This window comes from Puntigrus tetrazona, chromosome 11 (genome assembly GCF_018831695.1).
Source record: "Puntigrus tetrazona isolate hp1 chromosome 11, ASM1883169v1, whole genome shotgun sequence".
Lineage (NCBI taxonomy): Eukaryota > Metazoa > Chordata > Actinopteri > Cypriniformes > Cyprinidae > Puntigrus > Puntigrus tetrazona.
In genome coordinates, this window is record NC_056709.1 from 8,972,791 (window position 1) to 8,988,981 (window position 16,191).

Genomic DNA, 16,191 nt, shown 5'->3' on the forward strand with positions numbered 1-16,191 from the left:
TTTCTGTTTATTCTGCATCGTGTTTGTTCCTTATTATCAATGCCGGAATGTATTCATTCGATAAAATTCTATAATGTATATTAAATATAGTTTGAATGTTTATCATCAAGGAGGAATAAGTATAAGTAAATTTCAAAATAACCGGAGTAAACAAAACTGAAATACAGATCGTGGATGCCCTGAAGCTGTTCTGATCAGAAAGCGTGTGTGTTCTTTATGAGGTGTCTAATGATCGACATAACTTTTTGTGCACAACCTGGTTATAGATCTTGCCTCTTATCTGAGATCATGTCAACTGACTCCAGTGCTCACACAAACACACACACACACACACACACACACACACCTTATTTCCTGTCCTGCCAAGCTGTTAAGACTGTACTATCTCCTCCCTTCTCTTCACAATCCAAAAGTGTGTGTTTGTATACATGTGAAGGGAATACAGCACCTGTTTATGTCCAGGCTGAGATTTGACCCGAAGCAGAAACCCAGATAAAGTCAAAAGACTGGCGGTTGCTTCATTCTTATAACAACAGCTTCTGCTTCTGTGTTGATTTGTGATCAGTATCATCTAATGTAAGCGATGTTTGATAATATTTCTTAGGCCTTTCTGTGTTTCTTTCGCTCTTTTGTGTTGTGTTGAGCATCCTTGGCCCAGTCATTGTGACTGGCGTGGTCCCATTGTGGCTGGCATAAACTCACCACCATTGTTCAGGCTGGGGTCCAGGCTCCAAGGGCTCTTTTGTTTTGGGCCTTTCCCTTTCTCAGCGCACACATGGTGTTAGGGCCTTTAGTGAAATCTCTAAAACAAAGCCTCCTCTGAGGAGCCCAAAACACACTGAACTACAGCTCTAGGTAAATTCAATATGAGTCAGTTTGGATTGCAAACCAATAAAAGCTGATAAAGGACATGTTAAGGTGGTCCGGAATACTGTCTTTGCAATAAACATGGTTGTATAACAATCGGTAAACTATTAGAAATATTTGTTGTCTACACATATTTAACAGAGAATTATATAATTAGTTCAGTAGTTCATTTTCCATAAGTTATTTTTCTCCACTCTTATAAAAGTCGGCTCACCTTTTGTTTGCTTTATTTCCATGTACTTATTTATTTTGAGTATTTAAATTTATTTAGTTATTTATTATTATTTATCAGTCGTATGTTGTTCATTTCGTTAAAATTTTGCTGTATTTTCACCATTGTGTGTGTGTGTGTGTGTGTGTGTATTATAACACACTTGTACACAAAAAACCTTGTGCATTATAGCACATAATTTCAGTTTATTGGTGTATCAAATCATTTTTTCAATTCTTGATTTGTGAATTCTTAACGGCCCACAATCACCATGTTTGTATCAGTTCTTGCTGGTTGTTGCTGTATTTTTCACTTTCATTGTGGGCACTTTAAAATCGTGAAAGTATTTAGTGAGTCAGCACCTCTAAAGCCGATTATAAAGGCCTTCTGCAGAGTTCAGTAGGTCCCTGTACAGTATTTGTAAAGGTCAAGCAGAGGCTCTGGGGAATTCCAGAATGTGTGTAGAGGCTCTGAGGTGTTCCTTCCCTCCGCCCGTCTATCTGAGATGTAGCCATTCAAACACGAGGGCTTGCAAGTAGATAGCGTGTATAACCTCAATACAGGAGCATAGTATAAATGTTGAGAGATCTTGGGCATTGCATGCACATTGCAAATCTATTTCTGTGTGCCTGGCACAGAGTCAAGTGGATATTCAGTCTTCATTCATGTTAAGTCATATTTCTTTGATTTTTTTTTGTCTTGTTATTTATTTTATTGTTCCTGATGCGTTTTTTAATTATTTTAACAATACCTTTATACTGTACATTTTTTCTAATTGCCAGTGGCATTCTAAGCGGATATGATCAAACTGACAGTCAAGTTCGCGGCGTGTATATTGCTAAAAGATTTTAAGGCTATCTTCATTGCCCGGAAGAAAGTCACATACAGGATCTAAATGTACTTAAATGCTAAGGCATAGTGCAGATCTGAAATATTAACTTGTTTTTTTGTGGCACTAAAACTTTATTTCCAGGTTTAAATGAGCTCTTAGAGTCTGAGTTCAGTCAGTCTGCGTGTAAGTTTGTGAAAATGAATGGAACAGAGCCTTTGACGTCCTCGATTCTGAAAAATTTCCTGGCCGCCCACAGCCTCTCGGTCAAACCCCAAGCTCGGCCGTAGAGGCCCACGTCCCTTATCAGTACCCGGTACTCATGCATCTTTCAGCTGTATTTTAGCACGACGTGTTATGTAACAAGCACCTGTCATGGTCTACTACTTGAGCGGGAGTGAGCAGCGAGCTGGAACCGTACCTCTGTGGTCTGCAAATCCGGCCCAGCCTCATTTTTTCTTCTCTGCATACGCACCGCACACACACACACATACCGCTGCCCAATCCCACTAATATAAGACCTTGCTGTACTGTACATTTCATTGCCGATCATTTTAGAAGGAGGATTAAAAGCAATGCTAGAAAGCGGCTCATGGCAAAGCTTCATCGGACCTTAACATATTCAAATGTGTTATGTAACTTTTTTCGAAGCTTCTTTCCTTGAGGGCTAGAATGTGCCCGAACATGTTCAACAGGTGAGAGCTGCAAGTACTTTAGAATCCCATTTAGATCTGCTGTACAGAAACAGAGTTTCAGAGCGCAGTGCAGTCATGGGTAATGACAATGAATATAATCTTAGTTTAGCATCTGCACTTGTTTTTGTTAAAAATGAAACTTTTTTATTTCTGAATTTGACTAGTTAGTTCATTTTTGTTTCCAATCCCAAACAATCTACATTTGTTTCTCACGGAGAACAAGAGCTTTATGTAGATGCCTCGACTGCCATTTTCCAGGTACTAAAAGTGAACAAAAAATGGACTATTCAGCCAAAATTGTATGAAATGTTAATTACATGGTGTTTTTAGAAGCCCTCATTCTGAAGAAAGAAATAATGAGGGCAAGTGATAACAGAATTATCATTTTCAGTATTTCCCCCAATCGAATCGAGAACGGTTATACATGTTGAAACAACCTAAAAAAGAATGAGACACTTCCAAGCGCAGTGTGGATTTTTTTATCAGAATCTAAGTTGTGTCCCTGAGATAGTTGAGCATAAGGCCTGTAGCATCGCTGATGCTGTAACCGTGACAGATGGCATGATAACATGTCACTTCTGTGGTATTTTTTATCCCAGAGCATGATTGATGGCACTCAAAGCGTGTTTACTTCTTTTCCTCAGGCACCCTGGAGCCACACCTCTCTGCTCTGCTTTGAGGCGGCAATGTTGGTTTAGCTGGCACTATAGTCATAGTGGTGCTACCCCAGCCTCATGGATTCGAACTCCTTCGCTTCCCACTCATATTCGCCTCATATTTTTAGCCTGGGCTGGAGCCCACTGTTTTCTTCTCGGGCCTTTGTCTTGAGTCTTCTGCCAAAACCCGTCCGGGCGGCTGGTGGTGTTAGAGGGCGAATCGATTGTGTTTGCACTGAGGTGTGTCGTGCGTCACTGGGGGATTTCACCGCAGCTTTCACAGGCCTGGTGTCAAAAATGGGACTTGGCTCACCACGATAACTCCACTTTCCCTAATAGTATGCACACTTTAGTATGCATTCAAACCAAATATTATTTCAAATCATCTTTAACTTAAAGTTAAAGATTTCCCTTAAAAATTGTAATTGGTCAGCATTTTTAGCCATGACATTTACTCTCTTCTCTGTGAAAACTCAAAAGAGATGTTTTAAGGGGTTCATGCTGCTCTTTTCTCACATGCTAAAAATATTCAAAACACCACTGTTAGCATAGCGAAGCGTATGGTTTTGGAACACTTGCTGACTAAATGTTTACGTTTCATGCAAAAAAAAAAAAAAATCTTACTCCTGAACATGTAAATGTAATTGCTTCCTACAAAACTACAAGAATGAGCTACTAGCGACAGTTAAACAGTGAACAGTTGAAGCTTGTTTGAATTATTCCAATGCATCATTAGCTGAATGGCACGATAATTTAAGCGGTTTTTGAAACGAAGAAAAAAAAGAAAAGAAAAAAAAACATGATTAAATATAATTTCAAAACAACTTCAGGGAAATGTTTCGCAATGAAGAGATGCAAGTGCTTTAAACCCGGTATTTATGGTTGTGTATCCATAATGACACGCTACTTGATAAATGCTCATTGCTGAAGGTTACCCTCAAATCATTATATAAGAGCTAAAATTGTAACACAATGGTTGTGTTTTCTAGGTGTGCAATAAAGTGATTTTTTCTATTGAGTTTCTGTGGGAAATGTGGTACGTGCGTTCACAAGAGGATAAGGGGAAGGCCATGATCATGGATGTGGAGTTCCTGTATCATCTGCTTTACCTCATTATATGCAGCCTTGGAGTCTTTGTTCATGTCTTCTTCTACAGCTTGCTTGTAGAGTAATACATGCACTTTCATTCACTCCACCAGACATACCATATCCTATCTTTCACACAGGGACGTCTCTTCTAACTCTGACCTCTGACCTCTCACGCTTTCTCACCGTCATGTATACTGTATACATTCACACGCTCACACACACGCTCTCATCTTACACTCTACCTCTCTAGCTCTTTGACCTGATCTACCGAGAGGAGGCGCTGTTAAAAAGCGTCATCAGACGCAGATAACCAGGAGCTGGTCGCTCGATACGTTTTGACCGCCCGTTCTGGCTCTCATCCTGAGTCTAGACTCTTCTCCATTGTTGGATACATCATCTTCCAAGGATGACTTCATCCTGACCGTGGACAGGATATCAATAAAACTCTTGGTGAGAAAAACAGATGGATTCTTCTTATGCGATGTTGCTCAAAGTCTGAAAAATTAAACTTTGAAAACACGTGGCAGTCTACATTGTACCACGAGAACTCTCTTGTTGTTTTTAGAATTGTAACACGTTACTAGATTTGAAACATCTAGCTGGTTATTCCATAAGAACCCTTACTTACATACAAAAGAAAGATGCAAAAGAAATTGTCTTATGCTTATAGGAATTGAAGCTTTTATTTTTATTTTTTTATAACTAGCACAATAGTTTTCTTTCTTCTGTATTCTTGACACTAATTTCATGACGATTGACAATTATTTTCCACTTTTAGATCCATTAGTGTTGTACCCCCAAAAAATTTTCTTTCCTTATTTTGAAATACGACAAACATTTATTAACTATAATACCATTTTAAAGTTTGGGGTATTTATGTTTTGAAAGAAATGTATTATTTTAATCTGCAAGGATGCATTAAAATGAAATACTAAAATTTATGTTAAAGTGTGTATAATGTTTCACAACATTGCACTTCGATAGAGAACATTCGAAAAATCCTTCCTACCCAAACTTTAAATTACTACTAGATCGCATATCTATATCTAGCCACTTTTAATTAATAATAAAATGTTGAGTTGGGCAAGTAACAATATGCATTTCCTAATCTGCAGTTTTCCCTATGTTTGAGAACAATGACCAGTAAAATGGGAGAGTTCTGGCAGGCGCGATTGTGTCGGAAAGAGGAGAACTGTTCCACAAGGAGACCATGATGGATAGTGGACGGACTCCCATCACACACACACACACACTTCTAGTTAAATCTAGGTGGTGCTGGCCTAGCTGCTGGGAGCGAGGAAAGGAGAGACCTGCAAGAGTGGCTGGTAGGTTATGTGTATGATGTTTGGGGTCGGAGGTTAATGGCAGTCAGGCACTAAATGTCTGGTAGCAGGTCTACATGCTGGTTCGGGTTAGAGTTCGGGCCGGTCTAATTCGGATTTGTAAGCAGGCCTTTGAGATGTGCAAATTTAAGATGTAAGACCAGACTAATTTGATCAGTGGAGCTGATCGTGAGTCTGAACCCACTGAACCTGCTGGCGCTTAGCCCATGTCTGCCCCTGTGAATGTGTCTTCCCTTGTTTAGCATCGGTTAACACTGAAAGACCTGGCGCTTGAAAGCAATGCTGGTCTCAAACTGGCCTTTCTCATAAGCTGGGGTTACTTAGGGTTAACAAAGAAGAAGGTGTTTACAAAGGTAAATTTTAGTGATGCTTTACAATACTGAAAAAATGCAATTCTTCTGAAATGCCTTCATAATCATAGCTAGCCTTCTTACGTTTTCTTTAAAAACAAAAATATACAAATTTGACGTTTGTGAATGAGTTTTAGGTTTGTGTGTGTGTGTGTGTGTGCGTGTGTGTGTGTTATTATCTGATCATTTATTTTAGGAAAGCATTTGACCACAAATGCTATTTCTGCTTTAACATTTGCATGGATGCGACACTGTCTGTAGAACATTCCACAGTAATACAGAGAGGCCTCTGTTAGATTATGTGAGCTTTGTGTGTATTTGTTTGAGTGTTTATTGACGTGTTGTTTCCTGCAGCTGTAGGAGTACAGTCGACCTGCGGTCGTGATTGAGGATAAGGAGAGGGCCGTGTGACTCGCTGCTCATGTGTATCGTCACTGTCTTGGAGCCACGGTCTGAGGGAGCGGTGGTGGGGTCGGAGATGTTCTGCGGAAACCTTCTAAGAATTACTGCACAAGGGCCTCAATGCGTCTTACTATTTCCTCTGCCTGTAAGCGAAGGTGTGTTCAAAAAACCTGTTTGGAAACAATCACTATTTTTTTCGATTCCACTTGCTAGTGATGCTGGACTATTTCTATAAAAAATGTCACTTAAAAATTATGTTTTACTATAAAAAATTAAATATTAAAAAAAGTTTCAAAGGACCGTTTCTCATTTTCATTTAATATTAAAAATATAGCAATCTAAAAGTAAAACAATGAAACTGAAAAATATCTAAATAAATGCTAATTCATGCTGGTAACTCACTGCTATACAAGTAACACTGTTGAATAATTACAAACTTCATTCCTCACTAATGCTGTTATGATAAGCTGATTAGTGCGTTTTGAATACTCAACACTTTTAGCCTTTTAGTACTTGGTAAATTAGGCCTTAAAAATGTTTGTTCTCAAACACTGGTTGGATTTTTCAGAGATAATGAGATTAAGTAATTTATGTTGAGTTATAAAAAGTTAAGTAGAAAACATGGTTATCGTGTCTTCATTCTGACTTGAGGACCACTGGTCTATTATTGGATGCTGATCGGAAAGCGGCTCTGATATTATAATCCACTACATTTCTTTCTCTGTGTAGGAGCCTCTTTGCAGCCCGTGTGATCTCACGACCTCCTCTTCTTCTTCATGGTGATCATCATTGTCCTCAACCTCATCTTTGGAGTCATCATTGATACCTTTGCTGACCTCAGAAGTGAAAAACAGAAGAAAGAGGAGGTTCTGAAAAACGACACTTTATTTGTGGTGAGTGGGTACTGTACATGCCCTCAACGGCATTCCAGTGGCTTTCCATTTCAGTCAAATCAAACAAAATGCAAACAAAGTGATCTTGCACAATATCTCTAAAATACAGCTGCAATTTCGTTTATTAAAATATATTGTTTTATAGCTAATTACAGCCTGAAACCTCATACTCGAAATGAAAAAGCTACCTTTACGTTTTACAAACTTAAGGCGAAAAATAATAGCTTAATTAATTTTTGGACATTTCTACAAATTCTTTCTGGATAACAGTACTAGTCTTAAGTAGCCAAAAATACACTGTATGGGACAAAATTATACTTTTTTATGCCAAAAATCATAAAATTTATTAAGTAAAGATAATGTTGTATTTTCTAAATCAAAATATAATTTTTGATTAGTAATATGCTTTGCTAAGAACTTAGAGAACTACTCTTCTTCAGCTTTAAAGAGGATTTACTCGATTTTCAGCCAAATATTATCTATTTTAACAAACAAACATCATCATCGGAAAACCGATTTATTCAGATTTTGGTGATTTACAAATCTCAATTTTGAAAAACTGACTCCGTGACAGATTTTTGTGGTCGGGGTCACCCCATATTATCCATCTGGTTATCTTGTGTGAATCACTGGCATATTCATTTCATGTCCCATAAATTTCATAGGCCCACAAAACTGTTTTCTCCAGCATAAACATTAGGACGCCCCTCTTCACCAGGGAAGTCTTAGTCATAACTCACTGTGGAGGTGGTGGAGTGTCTTCCTGTTGCCACTTGGAGCGTTTGACCGCGTTAATGTGAGATCACCTGTAAATGATCATAAATCTCACCGTGCACGCGCTTGTTTATATACCGTTTTTACTCAGCGTCTTTTAGAAACAAATTAATATCGAAAGTGCAGTTTGCTGGGATTCAGTTGTTGATTTCACAATCCACGACTAATATTTGAAAGCTCAGAGTGACAGAATGTAATCTGGGATGAACAGTACAAATAATGCGATTGGAGAAGTACATGCAGCGTGTTGCAGTCAGTGACATTTCCCAATGTGTTTGCTCAAAGTCTATTTGTTTGTGACAATCACGAGATCCATAACCTCCGTTTGCTCATAATAACGCACGCACCATTCACGATTTGTATACAAACAGTTTCCTTGTGGTTCTGCTTCCTTTTTCGAGATAGTACTGTTTTCTGTGAAACAAAACCTTTTTTTAGAAGAAAGGAGTTTTGTTATGCATCATGTCAGAATCTTAAAATATTGTTTTCCTCTCGCTGAATGAACTGAATGGAGCTAAATAAGTTTCCTGACCTAAACAAATCCTCCTTTTTGGACAACTGACCGTTGGGCTGCTTTGTCACTTTAAGATTACGCTCGTCCTTGATCTTCTTAACTGACCTTACCCCTTAAAAACAAGGTTTATGTGGCAAGGCCGTTTACAATAACTGATGCAAACTCATTTCGTTTGTAACTGTGTTTGTGCTCTACAGGTTTGGAGAGACAAGTTTGACAACAAAACAGTGACGTTTGAGGAGCACATTAAGGTGGAGCACAACATGTGGCATTATCTCTTCTTCATCGTGCTGGTGAAAGTGAAGACTCCACGGAGTTTACAGGGCCAGAGAGCTATGTGGCGGGAAATGATCCGGGTAATGTATTCGATAGGTCTGCTAAGATAGTATTTTCAGTCACAACAGCAAAGGTTATACTTCATTTTAAACTAAATGTATTAAGTGGAGCAAATTTCATTTCAACTTCTTTTTTTTTTTTTGTACCTCGAATGCTGGTTCTGAGAAGTTGAAAGCGGGATCCGTGTCTAATTACTGCTATGCATTAATCACACAGAGAGAATGTGTAGCATCCAGAGGCTAACCCTTCATTCTGGGTTCATTACTTGTTAAGCTCATTTGACAGCGCTTTTGACATAGTTTTGATTACTGCAAAAATGAATTACGACTATAATTATGTGACTATAAAAAGGCAAAAAGATTACATTTACATTTGAGTCAATCCGTAAAAAAGGTAAAGATTTACCAGTTCAAACCAATAACCACAAAACAAATTTTTACATTAGGTATATAAGTATATATATTTTACATTTCCAGTTTTGTTGCCGTGACAATGCAATACCTAAATATTTAACATGCCAAGATACAAAAGAAGTGTTTTTAGTGACAGTTTTGAATTCAGCAAAAGAATTAAAATTTTAAAAAATGAAAGCGGGACAATGATTTTTAACATTGATGATGATGATGATAATAATAATAAAATGTTTCTTAAGAACAAAAATCAACTTTAGGATTTTCTGAAGGATCATGTGACACTGGAATAATAATGTATCACAGGAATAAATGAAACTTTAAAATATATTAAAATATATTATTTTAAGTTGTTAAAAATAGCATATTATTACTGTATTTTGATTAAAAAATGCCTTGGTGAGCAAATAAAGACTTCTATATAAAAACATGTTTTTATAAAATCCACACAAAATATGTGCTAAGTGTTTTTTTATATTTTAATTTAACAGTTTTGTTTTGAATCATCTGAAAAAGAAGTCCATTCAATACCATTGTAAATTAAAACTAGGCAGTGCGGTAGCCTTTCAAGAAACTGAGGGTCACCTGAGGTAATTTAAGCCCTAGGGTCAAAGTCACATGATGAGAGGTAATCGGCCAATGGCATGGCGCAGTTTTGGATCAGTGGTTGTGTTTGTTTACTGCTGAGGATTTTTGTGAACTCTGTCAGTTGATAAGGCTGGGATAACTTGACACTGAGCTTCTACTTGTACACAGAGGAACCAAAGAGTTCACGATCAAACAGCGCATCGATAAGGTGTTTGCGTGTGGGTTTCTTTCCCCTCTGCACAGCATGGCTTCAGAGAAGCTGTTTTATATCAGACTTTCAAAGAATGATGTATTTATGAGGACTAAACCATGCGTGATGGGGCATGACTTCTCCTCAAAAATATTTTTAGATCTTTCACGTTTGTCGGAGCCCACAACCCTGGGAGCATGAAACGATCGACTTGACCCTAGAAGTTTAGCTTGCTGTGGGGAATGTGGCCTACTTTAAGCTTTACCTTCGGGAAAGTGAAGTGCTTAAGAAATTTTCCACCAGATTCCTTGCAGTAAATCCCCTTAAACGACCCCAAACCTTCTGCTTTGACTTATGCAATCACAACTTTGTGACCTTCAGTCTCTCAGGGGCGCAAGAGCTTCTGTTTGCCTTCAGACTGGAGTCTTAAGATGTACTGAAAATGGCTCGGAATGTGTTAATCCTTGAGAAAAGCTGTGATAAGCGCACACACACACACACACACACACACACACACACAGAGGAGCAGGAGTTCCCTCATTATTGCTATATGTGTGTACGCCTTTTTCTATTCATGTATTTCTTAGAAAAATTATCTCTTAGTTAAAGCACTGTGGGCTTTTCCTCACTTTAACAACTATAGCAAATCGCTGGGTGAATACAAGTCTGTTGCTAAATGGGATATTACAAGGAAAAAATGCCTTTCAAAATGGGGCACTTATGTTGTTCATTTAAACATCCTGTTTTATCTTTATTGCCTTTTTGTAGGTCATCATACTTTGCTTAATGCAATGGCGTGGAACTTTAATGGCATTTTATGTGACTGAGTAATTTTAAGGAAGAGAAGTGCTCAGGAAAGCCCCTTCTGCACAAGTGGTTGTTTTCTTGACGCAGATGGCGCAGCGGTGGGTTTTCTGACACAGTTTCTGATCCGGGTGGTGTCTTTTGCCCGATTCCCAACTTCCGTGGTGCGTTTTAAAGGGTTTGCCATGCGGTCTTGGGAGGAATCACCTGACTTGGGATTAGTCGCCCTTTAAGGACTCCTAAAAATAAGAACGTCTTGACTTGACAACAAAGGTAGAACAATTCGCGATGCATCAGTAGTTGAAGGAGAGAAGAGCGAAATGCTAGAGCATCAAGCTGTGGTTAGCAAGCCATTATAGAACATGAAGCCACTTATTGACATTTGATTTAGTAAAGACAGGACAGGAAGTGATGGGAGAATGGGATCAGGAAATGACTCATGCAAGTTAATATTTTTGAAATTCTGGTTCTACCATCCTGAAGCGCAGGAGTTTTAGAAAAGATCTGAGGTGAAATCAAGCTCACTTTTTAAAAAAAAAAAATGTATTATTTGACATAAAATACATCATTAATATCCTATTTAGGAAGCTTTATAGGCGTCCTGCAAAAAATGACTATAGAAATCGTGGAGGCTATAAACATAATTTTTCTTGTGTTTAAACTATTTAAACTTACGGCGCTACAGTGCAGATTTTAAAGAAATATTAAATAAATAGTAGCTTGGTGGCGGTGACATGGAGGTCATGTGACATACGGGTCATTTTGTGTTCAACTTCAGCTTCTGGTGATTGTATTTGAGCTTTGAAGTTCCCAATTTATTTGATCTCGATGAACAGGATATGTGACCATTGTAAACATTTGCGTGCCGTAGAGCTTATTTTTCTCGCAAACGATCCAACAGATAATGCAAAAATCCTAATTGTTGAGGAGCTAGGGATTCTAATTGTTGACTTAATACAATTTAAGTCAAACTTTTTAAAACAATTACACGCACCTAAATTGCTTCAAGACCTAGCAAAACCAAAAGGAAAGAGCTTTAGTGTTTGATCGTCTACTTTCATTCAGGTAATTGAGGTTAGATCAAGAGCTGTGTCTGTAGGTAGAACCCTAAATGAACCTGCCCTTTTCCTGCAGCTTTTTTCCCCGTGAATATTATTCACAGCTTCGTGATGACGTCTGTCGTAATTGTCGCACTTTGAAGCAGTGCGTGATGCTCGGGTCCCGTTTAAGACCGATGCTGTTGTTGCTGTTCAGACCACAGAGCATCCTGTCTAAGTGTGTGGGCTCTTGCGGTATTAGTAATGAAATTCACACTTCCCTCATTTCCATTGAAGCAGCAGATACAGTTGAAATTGATGTGGCTAGAGCGCTCACATTTACTGGCAATGCTGTCAAGTGTAAACAAAGCTTAGGAAATAGAGGTTTAAGAGGGGGCTGGTTCGGACGCACGAACGTGCACAAACACACCCAAATAAGCGTCAAAGCAGTGCTGCAAAACACAAAAAAGATGCTTATGTTACATTCGCCTCTTTTTTTTTTTTTTCAGAAAACGAACGAGCGCTGTTTTTCATTAGAGAGACAGCACTTCAAAAAAAAATAGTGTGATCATTTTCTGCACACACTCTCGTGTTGTTTCAAACCTGCATTGTTTCTTTTTTTCTGTGGAACATAAAAGAGGATATTTCAAGATATATTTTTTTTAATAATGGAAGTCAATATCAAAAATACTTGGTTAGCAACACACTTCATAATATCTTTTTTAACTATCCTTTTAGTGTTTTTAGCTTTGTTCTTTTTCTTTCTTTTCTTTTCTTTTCTTTTTTTTTTTACATAGAAATGTAGTTCTCATTTCTGTAGAAGTAAAACCAGAGGAAGTGAGTATTTCAGAGTAGGTTGTGATGCAGACATGTCACTATATCCTCTTAGATTTATATCCAGTACCAGAGACTGTGGTTTTTATTTTGTTCTTAAATTTATTGGATATTTGGAGAAATGGGATAATTAAAAATAGTTTTAGGAATTGCTAAATGTCCGGTTTGACTAATATTTTAAACGACAGACGTTTTACTTCAGGAACAACAAAAATAGCTATGAAAAATCCCAGTCTTATTTTTAAATTTAAATTTTTAAATATTTTAATTTGTGAATATACTTGTTTTAAAGGTATAAATGTTTAAATATTTTATAAATATTTTTTCATAAATACGTGTTTGTTTCATGAAACAATTTAGTTTTTGTTTTAATATATAAATTATAATTAAATGAATAAATATATATGCATGTGTGTGTGTGTGTATATATATGTGTATATATATATATATATATATATATATATATATGTGTGTGTGTGTGTGTATATATATATATATATATATATATATATATATATATATATATATATATATATATATATATATATATATATATAAATATGTATATAAATATGTATATGTGTGTAATAATTTTAATATGTTGTGTTTTTAGGACTAGATCTAACAAACAATTAATCCTGATTAATTGCATCCAAAATCAAAATAAGTTTTAATTGACATAATATACATGTGTGTACTGCGAATATTTATTATGCATATATAAAAGCGCACACATACAGCATGTATTTACATTCATAGAAATTATATTATTTATATATACATAATAAATATACATAGTGCATACACATTAGGTAAACAAAACTTATTTTGCAATAAATTATTCGACAGCACTATTTAGAACAATGTATACGATGTTTTTTTATTTCATAAATGTGTCATTCACACTTTTATAAAATTTTTCTCAAGGTTCTCTAGGCTTCTCGGGGTCAAATAAAGATCTGTTGAAGAGTGTCAAAGTAAAATATGAATTTGTAGGGCATCGGCCTGTGTAATTTACCCACTATGTGGTGGTTTGAACAGCGTGGGTGACATTTGGCTTTACCATTTGACAGATTTCAAAGCAGACTCAGTCAGGGTGAAACAGGTCTGATTAGAGATAATGGTGTGTGTGCCTGTGTGATGACGATGACGAAACCGGCTGACAGCTGGGCTCCATGCACAGACGACATTGTTTGTGGGCGGGAGGTAAACACAAACCTCAACATCTGTGGCAGCAGGAAGTGAGTGCACACACTCCTCTCTTGTTCTCAGAATGAGTGAGAGCATTACCTGTGATTTTCCCCCTGCGTCTGTCAGAGGTGCGTGCGCACGGCCTGTCTGAGACGGAGACAAGGGGACTTCTCTGCACCTGCAGCCTCAAAGACCTCTGTCTCTCTCTTTCTGTCACACGCACATGCCTATAAGCGGGTAACTGACATAATTGCATATGCATGAACTGTTCTTCCCCATCATTTTAGGGTAAAGTTCACTAAATTTATAAGGTTAAGTTTATTTTTAGATGCTGCGACATTCCCTATGGATCTGTGTTCTGCTTCAGTAAAAATAAAAAGCATTTCTCACAGTCAAATTTTATTTTCAATTTTAATTTGTACTGCTTTCTTCTAAGCGGAGGTCAACAAATATAAGCGAACCGTTTGTTGGTTGCAGAAATTACATTTTCATGTGAGAAAATTGCGTTTTCCTTCAACCAGCTACAAAAATGTATTTTATTTCACCAATGGCAAACATGGACAGTATTTGGAAAAACCATTTCTTTTTTTTTTTTTTCTTTTGAAAAGTGAAAAGCCCTGCAGCGTGCTTAAACATTTTAAGTATCCCTGCAGTCTTTCCAAGAACATGAGAACAGAAAAGGTTCGTGCACAGTAGTTATAAATAGAAAGAATGCTGTTTTAAAATAGCTATTGATGCTGTGTAGCATGTCCCAGCAAAGCTGTCACGATATCTGCCAGAGGAACCGACTTCCTTATAGAATATGAAGAAAATATGCAAACACGTTCACAGGATTTACAAACCTCTGTAGTTGAGACTTGTTTGTCTGCAGGCCGTGTGTCTTGGCGTGTGTGTGTGTGCGCGTGTGTGTGTGCGCGTGTGTGTGTGCGTGTGTGTGTGTGTGTGTGTGTGTGCGCGCGCGTGTGTGTGTGCGTGTGCGCGTGTGCGCGTGTGTGTGCGTGTGTGCGTGTGTGTGTGTGTGTGTGCGCGTGTGTGTATGTGTGTGTAAGCAGACCAGCAGCAGGGAGAATAGGAAGTGTCTGAGCAGAGAATGGCATGTTCTTTGGCCAGCGTTCCTTTAACGTGACTATCACTTTTTCCCTGCTTCTGTTAGATTTTCACTGCTTCCTCTCGTCCTTATTAGGACCTGCGTGTGACCTTCCCACCAGTCACAAGTCAGACATTCTGCAATCATGTTTGGCATGAATACTCCTGCTGCTGTCTGATTGCTTGTTATGCTCTGAACCATTCAGAGACTGCGGCAAAAGAACATGGCTGTTTTTTTAAATGTTGCACAGTGTTGCCAGATCTGTGTTTACGCTGTTACGGTCTTTTAGATCCTTCGTCTAAGATGATTACGATGCTCAAAAGTAAATCGAAATTTCCTGAAGGTCGGAAATAGATCCATACCTGGTTTAATCTTGCGGTTAGATGCTGTTTTTACTGCTTAGCTTGATTAAATTAGTGTGTATGATGTCAAATACCTCACTGAGGAAGCAGCGGTAGATTTCCTTGTTAAATAGTTGTATGCTTGTCAGGGAGAAACATAGCGCTCAATGTTTGTTAGCTCTGATCTGAGGGAGAGGCTGTCCACATGCTCATGTGACTTTGATAACGCATTTCCTTTGCTGTAATTATATTACACATAAGGAATTTTGTCTGACGTAACGACAGATATTCTTATGAACAGAGAGACAATGAGGGAATGGGAGGTGGAGGAGGACATGACAAAAGCACGCCATGAGTTCATGTCTGATTTCTAGATTGGTTTGTGCAATGTGCACGCTGAGAAATCTAGCGGAGGAAGTTTGGAAAGTGTTTGGGAAGGGGAAAAATAGAAAATTAGAGTAATGAATTAATGAATAAATCTCACAGCAGACACAACAATGCTTTGTTTGACAGGTCAAGGCAATTCATGTAAGATGACCTAAATATGTCAGACCTAATGTATGAATTAAGTCGTATTCAGGAATAAAAACATATGTGACCTCGGACCACAAAACTAGTCATAGGGTCTCTTATTTGTACATAATCTGAAAGCCAAATGAATGAGTTTAAAGGAACATTCCACTATAATGGACTCATTTTCCAAGAGTTTTTCCGATCTCCGGGTCTGTAGCATAGATCATTGAATCTGAT

General features: G+C 37.7%; 1 protein-coding gene across 1 annotated transcript in view; it reads left to right on the plus strand.

Annotated features, from left to right (window-relative positions):
- itpr1b (inositol 1,4,5-trisphosphate receptor, type 1b) overlaps window positions 1–6,451 on the plus strand; it is an 87,792-nt gene extending 81,341 nt beyond the window's left edge. Inside the window, exons 53-56 of the mRNA XM_043252539.1 lie at window positions 2,121–2,223; window positions 4,248–4,421; window positions 5,933–6,043; window positions 6,401–6,451. Of these exons, the coding sequence (XP_043108474.1) occupies window positions 2,121–2,223; window positions 4,248–4,421; window positions 5,933–6,043; window positions 6,401–6,451 (439 nt within the window). The remainder of the gene's footprint in view (window positions 1–2,120; window positions 2,224–4,247; window positions 4,422–5,932; window positions 6,044–6,400) is intronic.
- Window positions 6,452–16,191: the final 9,740 nt, after the last annotated feature.